The sequence below is a fragment of the Eurytemora carolleeae genome, unplaced genomic scaffold (genome assembly GCF_000591075.1).
Source record: "Eurytemora carolleeae unplaced genomic scaffold, Eaff_2.0 scaffold111, whole genome shotgun sequence".
NCBI classification, from domain to species: Eukaryota; Metazoa; Arthropoda; class Copepoda; order Calanoida; family Temoridae; genus Eurytemora; species Eurytemora carolleeae.
Window position 1 is genome coordinate 94,583 of NW_019396201.1, and position 17,730 is coordinate 112,312.

Genomic DNA, 17,730 nt, shown 5'->3' on the forward strand with positions numbered 1-17,730 from the left:
GCAATGTGTCTGGGGGTTTTAAGGAAAGCTAGCGCTCTAGTGTAAAGTGTTTCAACCAAACGTATAGTTAGTAATAAATTGTACATAGAGTGATAATTTTTCAATTTCTGATTATATAAAATCGAGTTTCAAGACCAGAGTAAGTATTATTTTATATTTGATATTAAAAAGCATGCCAAAAACGGCCAGAATTGTGTAAAACATGATACTTGGTAAAAATCAGCTGCCTTGTACTTCGCTGTGACCTATTTTAAGGTTTTCCTATTTTTGTTTTTTAAAAACTCAAATCTAAACAAGTTAAAAGATTTTAATGCCTTTTTATCGGTAATTTCCTAATATACGGTTTTTGGACTCCCCTTAACAATTTTTTACATGTATCTCATGTGTAATTCACATTGCATGGTCATTTGGCCGCAGCACCCGTCCCCCTAGCCTGTCCTAGACGCAGCACCCGTCCCCCTAGCCTGTCCTAGACGCGGCACTCGGCCCCCTAACCTAACCCTAGATTATTAAAAATTAAATGTACAAAATTAATAGGAGGGTGAGGGGGGTCCAAAAATCATATACCAGGACGGACCCCTGCATCACAATATAACGATTCTGGGGTAATTCTTTTGTTTTTAGTGGTCTGGAGTTTCTTAGATTAGGACATTTAGCGTCCCCGGACCCTCTAGGACGGCAATTATAAATTGTTTAGAGGTGCTCTTTTTCTTCAGAATAGATATTTGTTTTTAAGAAACATGATTAAATTAACATATTTTTGAAATATCGCAATTTTTAGAACAATAGTTGGGATTTCCAAAATTATATAATACATCATTTCAGGGGCGTAAATAAGGATTCTGTAGGGGGGGGTAAATATTTTTAATTTGGCGCGCGAAGCGCGCCGAATTTTTTTTTACCCCCCCCCTAGAAATTTTTTTACCCCCCCCTAGAAAAATATCATGATGTATATCAAATTATTGGTTTTAATTGGGGTTGATTTGCATTTTCCACTCATTTCTGGGATTTACAAACTCAATCTAATAAAGGCTTCATGACATACCTTTCAGCTTTCACCTTGTTTTATATCTTTCATTATAGTCATTCATTTTACATTAACTACAAAGATCTGTAAAAAAACTGAATTTATTTAAGTTTAACTAAACTTTTTACCAAACATTGACAAAAAAGGCAGTAATATAAAAAATGATAGTTTTACTCTAAGAGGAAAAAGATGTTACTTTTTTAAATCTTTAGAAAAGCTACTCTGCAAAACTTTGAAAAAATATGGTCATTACTCATTGTTAAATTTTCTTGTCGTCAATGTAGTATGTTAAGATCTTAACGAAATCTAATGTGGAAATGACATTATTTATAAGTAAAAAATAAAAATGTTTTTTTATTGTCCACACCATTTTTTTTCTATTAAAAAAACATCTAATTTTAATGACATTGACTATTACTTTAGAATTTAGAATCATTTAGAATATGTTGACTTAAAATTTGAAATATCTGATTCCGACGTATCTGCACAGTGAACATTTTAATTGTTTTCGTGCAAATTTAAAAGATATTTAATTTTAAAATCAACCATTTTTTAAAAACAAAAACAAAGTAACAACTCTTTCCTCCATTATAAAGTCGGCGCGGCTTGGCGCTTAAGAACTTGTTCAGAATATCTTCATTTTTGATTAATTAAAGTAAAAAAGTAAAAAATTTACAGGAGGGAGGGGGGGGGGACACAAAAACGTTCTCTAGGACAGAAACAAGGGTTCAATTTGTTTTATATTTATTGCACAATAAAATTTTAAAGCTAGACATTAAAAAATCAGCATGTTCAGAGTCTTAGCTGGCTCAAAAATTGTCTTGTCTTACATATGATATGATATCCATGTACAAAAGGAGGGGGAGGGGGGTCCAAAAATCGTATTTTAGGAAATTAACTCATAATATATATATTTTTTATTATGACGAGTTGTGTGTGAGTGAACTTTGCTGAAGTAACCGATTCCGAACTAAAAGTTTAAGAAGCATCTGCAAAATGCCGCAAAAACTTTTACTATCATGAAAATAGTCGCTTTACACAAGTGCAGACTAATGAATAGGGAATGTATTTTTTTTTTGAAGGGAAGGGGTCAAGGCAACTGGAACTGTTACTTGTAGAGGCAGCAAATGGTGTAAACCCCTGCTATTCAGGGCCTGAAAATATGTTCAGGGGTAATTACCCCTAGAATTCTAGGGGGGGGTATTTAACCCCAGGATTCTAGGGGGGGGTATTGACCCCCAGGATTCTAGGGGGGGGTAAATAACCCCAATAACCCCCCTTATTTACGCCACTGCATCATTTCGGGAGACATTAGGTCCAAATCTAACACTTGGCCCATATGAAATGGGCACAAACTGAAAGACTGGGTGTTTGGGATCCCGGCCCATATCCGTTTTCAAGACAATGTCAGATTTTCCATTTTCGAACATACCCTGAATTTGAAACATTGTCGCGTTTTCGAGACAAAATCCAGTTTTCCCGTTATGAGTATCATCCGCAATTCAAAACAAAACTCACTGTTATAACTTACAAAAGAAATCAATGAAATCAAAAATCAAGACTAAATTAACTTTTTATCATTTCTAGAATCAAAGTTTCCACATTTTATCAGTTAAATTTTCAATTTTCAAGCATTTTAAGCAGTGTTTCGGATCCATATCATTTTGATTCGGATCCGGATCCGCGGATCCGCATCCGTGATGATGGATCCGGATCCTGATACGGATCCGGATCCGAGGTAACTTTTGATTCTGTGAATCGGATTTTCCCTATTAAATGTTATGCAAGGTTATAATTTATAAACTATAGTAATCCTAAAGTTAAAAATGTCGTCATTACTATTATATAAATGTAAACATTAAATTATTAAAGATAATTTTGAAAAATTTTCGTCATGTAAATAATATATTTACGAACCATTTTGATTTATTTATTCCATGGTTTTGGTTAATTTTTGGCGCTACCCGGATCCATATCAACGTTTTCTGATACGGATCCGGATCCGAAACACTGATTTTAAGCCAACAGTTTCCCTCATTTCTAGTTAAATCTATATGTTAATACTTTGATTTCTAAATGCTGTAATGATTTTTAAATTATAAAAGAGCAGTTTGTTTTTGTTTTCTATTTTGATATTTGATATTTTACCTTATCAAAAATCTTGTTTTGTTACGTAAGTGTGAAAATGCTTAAAAATTGACATTGATATGAATTATATGAATTATGTTAATTATGTCAAGACCAGGATATGTTCCGAAAACGCGACATGTGCAATCCAGTAATTGTTTCAAAATCATTGGCGCAACTAGAGGGGGGGGGGGGGGCAAAGCCGTTTTGCCCCCCCCCCCCGGCAAATTCCCCCCCCCCCCCCTTACCTCACTTGACTCCAGGATGATCATAATTGTGGACCTTTATCAAATTTTGTCAATGAGAAAAAATATCAAAATTTTTCTTTTTTGACATATCGCGCATAATTTCTAATAGAATTTTTAACTATTTTCTTGTTTTCGACTTCTTAATTAATCCTCTCTAAAAAACCTGTACATATGTTACAAAAATAAGAAATATAATAAGGATTATATAAGACTATTCGAACTTTTGCAGACTTTATGATGAAAACAGGGTAAGCCCCTTACTGGCAACCAAGGACAGAGGGACTATAAATGGCTTGACAGACGAACTATATAGTCAAGTACTGCCAGGAACTACTTAATACTTAGTACAGACCTATCATTAAGGAACTATACAGTATTGTGTTAAGTGAACAAATATGACTAGTGGATAAATTCAACAAAAATTGGTGTAGACAGTAATAGGGGACTTTATATACTTAGTGAATATGACTAAGCCAGGGACTAACAGACACTAAGAAATACATAAAAAGACACTAGAAGACCGAATGTTTAATTTACTAGTGTCGTTCTTTTTAAAAATGTCGAAAGAAAATTGTATTTAACACAAGATCAAGCCATGGATATTTTAAGACTTTGATATATTATTAAGCACAGAGCGACCCTTCAACAATTTAAAAATGCTATTTTTTTACGTCTATCTTGAACTTGAAGCGGTTTAAAAAAAAAATTTCTGCAAGGGGACAAGCCCGCCCGTACCCCCAGCCCCTCAGAATTATATTTCACCTCCCCCCCCCCCTCACAAAAGCACTAGTTGTGCCAATGTTCAATAGGAATATGTTCGAAAATGAAATCAAGAATCATTAAAAACTAATTCTCACACCTGCAATATACAGTATTAGCTATTTTTTCTAAATATCTAGTGTAATTTTGTTTCGTCATGGATTTAAAGATTTATGCGCTTGAAAAAGTTAACTTCAGATTTGGCCCATTTCTAACTCTCAGTGTTAGAAATGAGCCAAGTGTTAGATTTGGAACTAATATTCCCTGCATTTAAGTTAAAAAATGAGAAATTGAAAATTTTAACTCTCAAATTAAAAAAATCACGATTTTTTCTGGCGGCACGCGAAATAATGGACAAAAAAAGATTTTTTGGGGGGAATTTTTCTCTCTTTCATAAATATCTATTCTGAAGAAAGAGAGCACCTCTTTAACAATTTTTACACCATCCTCCCTCCTAACTTTGATTATAAAAATCAAGAGTTGTAATTTTAATTGAAGTTTTATGGTTGTTTTTCATGGCTTCAAAAATCATCCAATACCTACGACATACCTAACTAACTTAAAAAGATCTTCAAAGAGAGGGGGGGGGGGCATATTTTGAAGAAAACATACACCTGTGAATCATCCAACGGTCAACATTTATTCGCCAATTTTTATGCATAGCATAATTTCAACATTTGATCTTGAATTTGAATTTGGTTATTCTTTAATTATGGAATTGCCTGGGCAAAAATACATTGCAAGCATTACCTAAAAGCTATTTAGGGCAATTAGCATAGCTTTTCACAGCAGCAATTTTTTCATCATGAACTTGAATTAACATAAAACTTTCCCGGCCTTCTTTAAAATTGATGTATTTTCAATAATCGTAAAAGTTGACATTTATTTAGGCACCGCGTTTTTTTTTCGCAAGAGATCACAGGACATTGCAGGAAGAATAAAATTTTACTTTATTCACGTTTCAGCGAAAAACAAAATCAACAAAAAATATTAAAAGGTGTTTCACCAAGATCAAAGGAGTAGCGTAGGCTCGCTGGGAAGACATTGAGAAAATGTAAAACGGTACAAAATGACCGACAGTTTCAAAAATTAAAAAAAATATTTTCTATCAAATATGCAAACCCCTCTGCAAAATCTTTCATCTTTCATTCAAGGAGGAGGTGAAAAATGAGGGAGGATGATAATTTTGAAAATATTGACACCCTGTAACTGGGAGTGGGAACTCGACCAAATTTGTAGCTAATACGCATTGAATAGTATTAATGGATTTCAATTCAAATGTTTAGCCAGTTCTTTCCTGTTTCTTCAACCTCCAACTTCTTAGGTTATTAATATTACAAATTATGAATATAGCTTCCCACTCTCTCCTTTGTATTTGTAACATGATCTAACGAATAAAACCCAAACTTACCTTATGGAAAAACCAAAATGAAGTTGAAGGGGTGAAATGCTGACTTGTAGTTTAACATGAAAGACGCGTAAAATATGGCTGAAATTGGCTTATTTTAAGATTAAGAGTAAAATGTCTCTTGTTATTGTTTATTAAATCCGGTAAAAATGGCCCCGTAGCACATTTTTTTATTCGTAATATCATAATATAACAATACGTTAGCAACCATATTTTTTTTATAGAAATATTGCTTATTCATTATTTCTAAATTTATCTTTATAATTTACTAGAATGATGTAATAAAATTTAATCGGTTTTAATCATTCAGAAGTTGATTGTCTAAATGTGTACTGTCTCTGAAACCTGTTTTGCAGGTTTTAATGGGGGGAGGGGGACGAAGAGGGGGAATGTAATATGTCATTTGAGAAATAAAAAATGTATTATTAAAATTGACTAAAAGGTTTTCCATTTAAATTTTTTTTTTAGAATTTCTTATGGATTTGGGGATTCACTATAGAGAAATGTACAGTTGTTAAAATATAAGTTGGAAACTTCAATAATCTCAAACTATTACAGAGATTTTTTATTAATTTTTCTAAGATTTATCGGAAAGACTTAACTTTTTTCCGGTTTGTTTGGTTTGACAAGTGTAAAAGACTAAATCTCGATTACTACAAGTATAACTAGTATGAACCAGATTTTATAATTTAGTAATCTATGATTTTAAGAAATATAATGCGCAGAAAAATCCTGTTTTTGTGAGATTACTCATATGTTTCTATTATCGTTACAAATTGTTGTTTTAATTAATATTATTATTATTATTATTATTATTATTATTATTATTATTATTATTATTATTATTATTATTATTATTATTATTATTATTATTATTATTATTATTATTATTATTATTATTATTATTATTATTATTATTATTATTATTATTATTATTATTATTATTATTATTATTATTATTATTATTATTATTATTATTATTATTATTATTATTATTATTATTATTATTATTATTATTATTATTATTATTATTATTATTATTATTATTATTATTATTATTATTATTATTATTATTATTATTATTATTATTATTATTATTATTATTATTATTATTATTATTATTATTATTATTATTATTATTATTATTATTATTATTATTATTATTATTATTATTATTATTATTATTATTATTATTATTATTATTATTATTATTATTATTATTATTATTATTATTATTATTATTATTATTATTATTATTATTATTATTATTATTATTATTATTATTATTATTATTATTATTATTATTATTATTATTATTATTATTATTATTATTATTATTATTATTATTATTATTATTATTATTATTATTATTATTATTATTATTATTATTATTATTATTATTATTATTATTATTATTATTATTATTATTATTATTATTATTATTATTATTATTATTATTATTATTATTATTATTATTATTATTATTATTATTATTATTATTATTATTATTATTATTATTATTATTATTATTATTATTATTATTATTATTATTATTATTATTATTATTATTATTATTATTATTATTATTATTATTATTATTATTATTATTATTATTATTATTATTATTATTATTATTATTATTATTATTATTATTATTATTATTATTATTATTATTATTATTATTATTATTATTATTATTATTATTATTATTATTATTATTATTATTATTATTATTNACGGTCACGGTCACGGTCATTGTTACGGTCACTGTTATTATCTTCATCATTCATCATGATTATTATTTTTCTCTTTTTTAAAAATGAATTTGATTATTACTTAAGAATTAAAGTTGTTGCTGACAAGTTAATAGGTTTTTAATCTAGTATTAATTAACTTTTGCTTTGTTTCAGGTTTCTCCACTCTCCTGTCTGCTTGAGAATTGAGATAGATAAAAATCCTCAAGAACTAAATTCTAAACCTTGAGTGAACCCAGATTTAAATCCTCCCTGGAGTCGCACCTAAACCAACCTTTCATCCATATCGGTTCAGTATGGCGACAACAGAAATTCCTGGATTGAAACTTGTTTCAACTCTTCCACCACGACTTAGTGCGGATTAGAACAATTTATTAATATGTGACCAGTTTTAGTGATTTAATTTTGGCTAGTGTTGAGCTTAATTAGTGAAATGTCGCTGTTCTTGAAGCGGAGCGTGGCGGATATCTATCCGCCACGTATTGCCTGTTTTGTCTGCGGCATGGAAGGACCGGCGGACTATCCATTGTTCCTGAGCCCCCACGGTACATCAGCTGATAACAAACTTTTACCGCATTTTCCGTTTTTGCGGGAACTCGTTCCGCCATTGGGCTGTCGTCCTCCCACTCCGGACTCCACATCGTCCAGCTGCAGGTCCTGTTATCTTACACTGATGAAGCAGTGGGACGATAATGAGAAGGGTGGAGTCCCCCTGGAGAACAGGGTCTACTGGACAAAACGTCTTGACGATCTACCGGTTTTACTGCCGGAGCAGCAGCTTGCGGTCAACATGGAGGAGATGAGCAGGTTTCCTGGGCTGGTCAATCTTAGTTCTAAACCTGATTACTCTGCCCCACATTCAAAACCTTTGTGGACGGCCGATGGAGCGCTACCCTCAGAATCCACCACAATCGTCTCCAACCCTGGGTGGAAAAAAATGGGACCTCCGTCGTCCACGCCCATTGTGAATATCGACCACTCCCAGGACGACAACGACTCTGCACTGGATTTGAGCTCTGGTAGCCGGGACAGGGAAACCATGAAGTCCCGGAGCTCTGTTATCTCTCACATGTCCACAACCTCTCATCATTCAAGTTACCAATCCGAGGGCGCCGGGAGCTCAAACGATATCCTTGATCTCACACTGCCCGATAAAAATGCAACGATGGAAATATGCTACGTGTGCGGAGACGATTATAAAAAAGGATTTCTGCAGTACGCCAGTACCCGGTCTGTTGGTAAACAACCCTTCTATCCTAGTCTTGTTTTTCATCCTCGGCCTCCCCGCAGCCGACCTCTAGACTCGGCAGGACGGGTTCAGTGCTGTGATGAATGTGTAGTTTATCTGTTCCAACAGTGGACAAGGTTTGAAGAGCAATCTGTCCCGCATACAGACCGTAACTATCTATTACGTAAACGTGTAACAAATATAGTTGACACGGCAACCTTCGTCTGTTACATATGTGCGTTAGATTACCATTCCTCCTACCTACGCCTTCTTTACTGTAGATCCAACAGTGAAAATGAACCTTATTATCCTATGATAGAGCAGACTAAACCCCCACCCGGAGCTAGTCCTATTTCCTCCGGGGGCATGGTTCAAATCTGCTCCCACTGTTATAAGTGTACCAGGGAGAAGCAGTCCGGAATCAAGATGCATGCGTTCGAACCTCCGCTTAAGAAACGGAAGTCAAGTCGAGCGAGTGTTGAGATCTTGTGTGATCCTGATCAACCGGAGGACGATGATAAAAACATTCCTTCCGATATAGAATGCCTGCTGTGCCAGAGAAAATTTACAATTCATAGTTTCAAGTTCATCCATTCCCAGGGCCCGCCCTTCGGAGGGATACCATTTTTTCCATTTCTGAAAACTTTACCCCGCTCCGGGGACGAGTTAGGTTTTCCTTGTGACGACGATTCCCAAGGACGAATACGAGCGTGTCAGACCTGTACTACTAGTTTATTTAATCAGTGGACGACTTTTCAAAAGGATGCTGTCCCTCTGGACGAACGAATCTACTCGTATCAGTCCCTAGTTGGACCCCAGTCCAGCGGACGAGTTACTCCCGGTGATACTTTATTGTCCCGCGCCACACCCACACCAACTTCAGGGCGTTCTCTGGGATCCAACAACGGTGGAGGAGGGGGCGGAGCCAATATGCCCCTCCTTCAATCCAATCCGATCAAAATGGAAAATGTCCGACCTAGATCAATTAACCCGTCTCAGTATAGTGATAACACCCCCTTGAAAGTAACTGTAACAGAACCTACCATTCGTGTCAGACTTAACCTGGAGACCCGTGTTAGAACAACCTCAAGTTCATTCTCCAACCCTCACTCCCCCCGCATACCCTCTCAGCCTCCAACCTGCCACTCTCCCATCTCAACCCACTCCACGGCCTCCGCGGACCCGAACCACAAGCCTTCCACCTCCTCCTTCTACTGTTTCCTGTGCGGGCTCCACTCAGAGCTCAGTTTTGCCAGGATTCTGTATAGTCAACCACAGGGGAAGAAAGCTCCCTACTTCTCCTTCCTAAAGGAGCATGTGCCTAAACCTAGGGCAGAAACAATGCGTGAGGATGGATCATGTCTAGTCTGTACTTTCTGCTATCATAGGTATTATAGGAAATAAAATAACTGTTTAGAACCAACTAATTCAGTTTCAATGATAATTTTCCATAAAACATTTTTTTGATAATCCATAAAAAACAGAAAAATTCGCAAAATTTTGTCGTAACATATATTATGTAAACAAAAAAAATGGATACATTTAAAGTAATAATTAAATGCATAAATTGCTACAATACAAAGTTATGCCTTATATTTCGAGATATTATTATTCACTTCATAATTGAAAGCAAACTTTCTTCTTTAAGTAATAACCCAAAAAGTCCAAATAAAAGTTGCCTTTAAATTGGCATTTATCTGTACTCAATGTAACGGTCTCATGTTGGGCATTCATTAAATCAAATTTAATTTATAATTCTATTTTTAAAAAGTTTATATTTTAGTTATTTTCTATTTGCGAAAAAATGCTTAGAAATATTTAAAAAAGTTTAAATTCAGGGAATAAATGACCCTTTGGGAAAATATTATTTTTGAGGAAAATCTTTTTTGAAGAAAAATATACCTTTGTCAGAAACTACTTTTTTATACCTTCATGCTATTCTCATGATTTTTATTAATAATTTCCGATCCGGAACTGCTGAATCGAATATGCGCGAAGCGCAAACGAATTTCCCCCCCCCCCCTTTGGAATTTCTAGGGGGTGGGGAGTGGGGCAAAATTTGAACTGTGAATTCAAAACATTTGGCTTCTTGGATATTTTAAAGGTACACGTATACAGGTCCTTTAGTTTAAAATAAAAGTGTGATAGCTCCGAATTCTAGGGTAGGGGCTACGCCTCCCCCCCCCTCTGTGTACGTCCTTGGTTGGTATAAACATGTTTCTAATGGAAAGGAAAATAGACCGGGGTTTCCAAGCGTCGAGCTACATAGTACAAATCCGACTGAATCAGTAAATATATTATTCAGTATTTCACAACATTTGAGATCAAGAATATTTAATTAATTTGATTTTCAACTAACAGAGATTATTCTTAGGTAAAGTGGTGGGCAATAATATCAATCCAATGAAGACGACTTTTATTTAATTTTTTATAATTACAAGTTTACAAGTAATCAATTTTCAATCATTTATTTTTATTTTTGTGTATTTATGCTGATTAAAAGCTTGATATAAATCAAAATTGAAATAACGTTTTCAAAATTATGGATGAAATTGTATAATTTTCTGGATCAATAAGTTTATTATTATCTTCACCAGTGCTTAGGATCCATTTAATTTTGATGCGGATCTGGTTCCCTGATCCGCACTGGAAAAAAATGGATTCGGTCCCGGATCCAGGTCATTTCTTAAAGATTTTCTGGAATATTTTAACAAAGCAGAATTTTCAAATGGTTTGTCTTATTTTTTCGCTTATTTTTATGCTAAAATTTGATGAATCATTCAGAAATCAGAATTTTTTTTATAATCTCTTTTTTAATGGTTCAGATTTGGGTTTAGAGAGTAAACCGGATCCTAAGCACTGAATTCTTCACAATACTAAGATTATATTTATATTTTTTGTAAAAATGTTTTTTATTCGATTGGAACAATCTGTGGATAAGATATCACAAGTTCACATTCCATTTTTATTTGTTTTTTCTCTAAAACATTTATTTTAAAAATTTATAGCACTTTTATAGAAAATGACAGTTTTGATAAGCTAGGCTTACTTAGTACTGATCTTTTTCTATTTTCAAATATAGTAAATTAACAATAACAATTGTGCAAATTTCCTGTTTCCTTTGGCGGATTTTTATTTTTTTTTATTAAAATTACTTTAGACAAAATATATTAATTCTGCCAGGCCATACTATTTTACTTGTGTCATGTTACCACAAAAAATAAGACTGATCGGTTCAGCCGTTTTGAGTTTTATTTGATACAAACAGACAAGCCCGGATGGATGATTCCAGGCCGCATGATGATGCGCTGTATCTGAGGGCGATCTAGGAGGGTTACATTTCAGATCTATTTTAAATTATTATTAATGTACATTTGTTTGTAGTGTGATGGTCCAGTGGTCCCGGTTCCAGGATTCTCGAACTCCAGTCCCATATCATCTCAGGATATTTAACATCAAGGACTACGTGTGCTTCGTCTGCAGTGTTAAAACTTATCGGAAACGAATACGAGCTCTCAGAGTAATGGTAAGCCATGTGTACTCTGTACGGTACATACTTTACACTGTACAGAACATACTTTGCACTGTACAGAACATACTTTACACTGTACTGAACATACTTTACACTGTACAGAACATACTTTACACTGTACTGAACATACTATACATTGTACAGAACATACTTTACACTGTACAGTGTACATACAGTGCAAAGGATGACACTCCCGGTTTTTAAACTTATTTATTTTTGTTTAAAAAATAATTTAAATGTCCTTTTCTATGCCATTGTATGGAAGTCTAATTTACGTATTTATTTATAATATTTATGAATAAATAAATACCGATTTAATTATGATTTGATGATTATTCATAACTTGCTGACATGCTCGGCCTTCCCCGTCGAATTTTTTTGCACTTGTATAATTTTTTATCCTATGTTACATTACACAGAGGGTACCCATGGATAAAATATATTAGCGAAGAGCTTAATTTTGAGGTTGACCCCCCCCCTTCCCCTTAGTATTGAGAAGTTGCGTAAATAAAAACATGAATCAGCAGAGAAATAAGAAAACCCCTATTACGCATGAATTCAACTTACATTACTCCGGATATATAAAATCAAGTTTTTTAAATTATTCATAAATTTGTGTTTAATTTATTCATTTATTCTTTCAACTGGACTTTTTTACGTTCAATTATTTAGTTTGTTCGTGTTACGGAGAATTCTTCGAACTATTTGAAGAGACTTTTATTTTTTAAAAAGAGGCTCTTTAAATTTTTCCTTCTTGTGTTTTTTTATTTTCTATATTTTTAAATATTTTTTTTACAAACACGATTTTTTTTTGCTGAAACCAGACTAGTGTTAAAGCTTGCTTGAGAACAACAAGTTTTTTTGGTTTGTTTAAGCGGTGCATACGTTTTAAAAGTTTATTTGCTGAAATAAAAAAAATTGAGTTTTATGTGGAATGATTGATTTTCGTGTTTAAAACATCAAGTGTGGTGGAAAAATTTTCAATTTAATGTCCAATTTTAAATCCCTCTCATCCCCACAACCGATTTTCGACATCACCCCCCTCCCTTCTTCAAATTATATACATCCCTGAGCAGTGCGTACGATCCACTGGCAAAATATCAACCAATAACTGCAAAAAAAGAATAAATGATTCCAAAATTCTCCTTCTGTTAAAAAATCAGTAAATCTTAATAAATGATCATAGCCTGGATCCGGATCCGCATTAAAATGAAATGGATTTTAAGCACTGCCTCTTAGTTGTTATTAATCCTTATTTTCTTATAGGATTTCCCGTTTCTGAAAACTCACCGGGCTCATAGAGGAACCTTGATGATGGAGAACGGAGATATGGCAGCTGTTTGTCTCGACTGTTTTAACTCCCTTAAATCACAGTTTCACGAGGTTTAATATTTAGTTCAAGCATTTTTTACTCAAGGGTATTTATTTTCCTGCACACCGGATTTTAGTAATTTGAGCCAGGTCAAGAGATGGTTCAACCACGTGTCTCAAATCACTGATTCAGGATTTGACAACAACACTACAAAAAACAGATACGTATTTGAATCAACGGTAGGTAGGTCAGCTACCTGGCTCTAATTCAATAAATTCGGTCCCATAAACAGATTCTTTTATTCTCAATCCTATTTCGACCAATGAAAGTAGACCTGAGTAGAGGAGGATTAGGAAATGTTTCATTTAACTGTAACGTGCTAGGACAGCTCCAAGTTGTAATTGAGGTTTTCCAAAGCAAGACACCGGATTGAGCAATTAAATGATGTTTATTTATTAACAACTAGCTCTAATACGTCATGATAAACAATCCAAATTCTATTCTCCCGAGTTCTATATCTCCTTAATTTATAATTTATAATTATACAGAGGAAAACGAGGTGGGGGGGGGGGGTAACCTCCATGTCACCTCTCTCTGATTAGAAAAATACACACTATACCCCAGATTGTAACCCCACTAATGAAAGACGGAAAATTATTTTTGGCCCTTTTTTACCTGGGTTTAAGGAAAAAAAGAATCGAAGCTTTTGCATCGCGGGCTTTGAGGTCTTCAGTCCAAGTTAGAATGATGCATAATGGAATAAAAATAGAAAAAATTAATTTGAAATAAGTGAAAATATAAATTTTAAATATTCCAAAAATTAAAATGACCCCCCCCCCCAAAAAAAAAAAAGTTGATTTTTTATTTAAAAGTAAATTTAAGTACTAACTATTATGAATATTTAAATTTTCAGATATCTGTGGCCTCTCGACGCTAAGTTTTGAGTTTTTCGTACCTTGGTGCGTCACTCGGAGGTCACATTTAGTTCAAATATATCTGGGTGTATATTTTTCTAAATTATTTGGGTTGATTCGGAGGTCACATTTAGTTCAAATATATCTGGGTGAATGGCTCAGCTACATTTTGCCTAGTCACAATTTGCCTAGTCACATTTTGCCTAGTCACATTTTTGCCTAGTTCACTTTTGCCTAGATAACATTTTGCCTAGGTAACTTTTTGCCTAGTTCAAGTTTGCCTAGTAACATTTTGCCTAGGGTAACATTTTGCCTAGGGTAACATTTTGCCTAGGTAACGCAAGAGCATGTTTTTTGCCTAGTCAATAATTTTTTATAAAAAACAAATTTTGTCAAGAATTAAACATTTTTTAAAGCTTAACCAGATAAATTTTAATGAATTAAATTAATGAATTGAATTGTATTCTGTACAGCAATTTAAACATTCCTGTCACTCTACAAAAGAAAAAATATGGTTATGTATTAGATATATATATATATTTTTAAAATACATTTTACATAGGAATACATACAGGTGATCTTTATTTATTAATATTTATCTTCTGCTGGTCATGTGCAAGGGTTTGGATATAATCAGCTTTCGGCATAGTATGGAAAGCTTCTACAACAAATTTCGCCCTCTGTCTGGAGTCCTTTGATCTCTGCTTTCGACCTGAATTTGTCGCCATGTCCAGGCCGACTGCATTCGATAGATAAGCCCTCCTGGCCTCAGCATCCTGTTTAACAAATAGCTCTTGGATAGCAAATACATTCGGGCTGTAGCCAGACAAACTATTCCAGGTTTTGTTAAATGTTGTTGGTTTCAAGTCCCCCCTCAAGGACAGTGGCGTACTGGTTCCTCAGCTCAGGCTTAAAAAGTGCACCTCTGCCTCCTCTCTTTTCAATCCATGTCGTCCTGTAATAGGAACCAAAGGCATTAATCTCCTCTTGATAGTCTTCCCATTCTTCATCTTTCTCTTCACCATCATCTACCAGTTTTGTTATAACCTCATGGTAGTACTCATTAACCCGGTCTGAAGGTACATAGCAAAGGCTGTACAGGCTATAGATAAGCTCCTGGAAACGTGGATTCTGGTAAAATAGACTTTGAAGCTTGTGAGCGCCCAGGTTTTTCCAGACAGCTGCATTATGGTGAAATCTACAACCCTTGTGCTGAACATCTGGAAAGACAATATCACATGCCTTGAACACAGCCAGTTCAAAGTCAGTAATAATTGTAGTTAGCCTGTTAGGTGCTCCCACCCTCTCCTTAATCTTGCTGAACAGCTGTAGGTATGTTGTCTTCTTTTTGTTTGGTAGAAGGCAATAGACACATGGTATACCCTGGCCACCTACCTCAGATGCTGCCATCCCAATGTAGACCTGAATAAAAGATTATACATACTTAATTCAGTTAATTAAGACAATTTTTTAAAAATTAAGTTTGAAATGTATATTATTTCACATAGATATTTCACCTGGCTGAATGGGGGAGGAGCAGACTTAAAAGTTTCATCAAAACAACCATACACTGTGTGTTTTCAGAATATCGGCAGACCATCTGCTCATGAACATCACTAAAGGCTGCGTCCTCTCATTGTCAACCCAATCTTTGTGAAACATGAACTCACCCCCATCGGCTGCCTGAGTAAACTTAGTGGGAAGTTCAATGTTCATGTACTCCTCAAAGGACTTTGGTAGCTCAGGCCTTGGGTTGATTATCTACTTCTGTCTCCAGAGCTTCATCTTGATAGCTGACTTTGAAGAGGCACTGATTATCTGGCCTGGGAAGTCAGAGTTCAGCATAGATTGGCTGATCTCCTGAAGCACGTTGGAAGGTAGAGCTCCTTGAACATTGGCATATTTCTCAATCACAGCCTTTTCTGTGGTCTTAGCTTTAGTCTTCAGCAGCTTGTTGGTATGGCCATGAGTTGGGAGTACATCCCCTACCAGGTTTTCAGTAGATATCCTTGTTGTTATGGTTGCAGTGCATGATCTCTGGGAACAGCGCCAATTCATGGTCTCTGCCCTCTCCCCATTGAAAACATAATAGACGTTATTCTTATCTCTGTAGTTAGGCTTACCCCGCCTGGTAAGCCCTGCAGTTATCATGGGAGCCATTTTCAATGTGTCTCTCCTTCTGATTGGGTTATAGGAAACTGAATGATTTTCAAAAATTTGCGAAGTTTTTGCCAAAAAATTTGCGGATTTTTAAATGAAAATTCTCTGATTATTGAAAAAAAAATCTTGGATTGTTGAAAATTTCTTAGACTAGGCAAAAAATTCGCTCTTTTGTTACTCTAGGCAAAATGTTACCCTAGGCAAAATGTTATTAGGCAAAATGTTACCTAGGCAAACTGTTACCTAGGCAAACTGTTACCTAGGCAAAGTGTGACTAGGCAAAATATATTTCTGAACTATTTGGGTTAATTCGGAGGAGAGAAAATTTTGAAGATTTTTGGGAAAATATTTATTCTTGAGTAAATTCACATTTTAACAAAATTTACCTTCGTTCTTCAAAATTCATTGTTTTTATTCATTTGTTTTTAATTTAACAAGGTAACAGATATTTTTTGAGAAAATATCGTGAGTTTCATTTCTTAAAGTTTTAGTATCACTGTGCACAATGCACATTGGGCTTGACATTTCAGTTCTGTCAATTCAGGCATCTTAGGTAGGGTAATAATCTTCTATTTAGAAAATATGACAACAAAATTAGAAATATCTATGGAGAACTTTTTGAGAAATTTATGTTAAAGAAATCTTATAAATCAAGTGCATTTACTCATCTTTGCGATTTTCTTAACCGTAAATAGCAGGGTCCGCAAATTTCGAAATTTTACACAAACAGTCATAAGACATGTTGTGACCAAAGATTAAAGCATGAAATCAACTGACTGCCTTGGTTCTGCCTGAATATATCGTTAAAGGAAAATCAGACAAGGTCTTACAAATTCAGGCAGATGACCCAGGACTTTAATTTTTTTGCTACAATATGTCCTAAATGATTGTTGAAAAGGCATTATTAAGGGACCATAACTTTTACGTCAAAAAAAATATTCAGCAAAAAGCGCAGTATAAACTGAATATAGCCTTGAAACTACAGACATGTAAGACTTTAGACCTGAAATTGCTCTTGGTTTTTTCCATTTCTTAAAAAATGTCAAAGATGCCTGAATGGACAGAATTACAATGTCGATATCATTGATTTATTGATATGAATATTGGTTTGGTAAAATCAATAAAGAAGGATGTTTGGTTGGTTGGTTGATTGATAAATTGATTCATTGATTTATTGATATGAATATTGGTTTGGTAAAATCAATAAAGAAGGATGTTTGGTTGGTTGATTGATTGATAAATTGATTCATTGATTTATTGA

General features: G+C 33.6%; 1 protein-coding gene across 9 annotated transcripts in view; it reads left to right on the top strand.

The window, feature by feature from the left end:
* Window positions 1-33: 33 nt before the first annotated feature.
* LOC111697976 (uncharacterized) overlaps window positions 34-17,730 on the top strand; it is a 20,466-nt gene continuing 2,769 nt past the window's right edge. For 8 of the 9 annotated variants that reach the window (XR_002764424.1, XR_002764425.1, XR_002764427.1 and 5 more), the window contains exons 1-4: window positions 34-139; window positions 7,480-9,939; window positions 11,936-12,077; window positions 13,350-13,466. Coding sequence is in view for 2 of the 9 variants with exons in the window: in XM_023468170.1 (XP_023323938.1) it covers window positions 7,757-9,939; window positions 11,936-12,077; window positions 13,350-13,466 (2,442 nt within the window). In the remaining 7 variants the exon portion in view is untranslated. Of the gene's footprint in view, window positions 140-5,387; window positions 5,486-7,479; window positions 9,940-11,935; window positions 12,078-13,349; window positions 13,467-17,730 lie in introns of those variants that run through there. The other variant, XM_023468171.1, reaches the window with a different exon arrangement.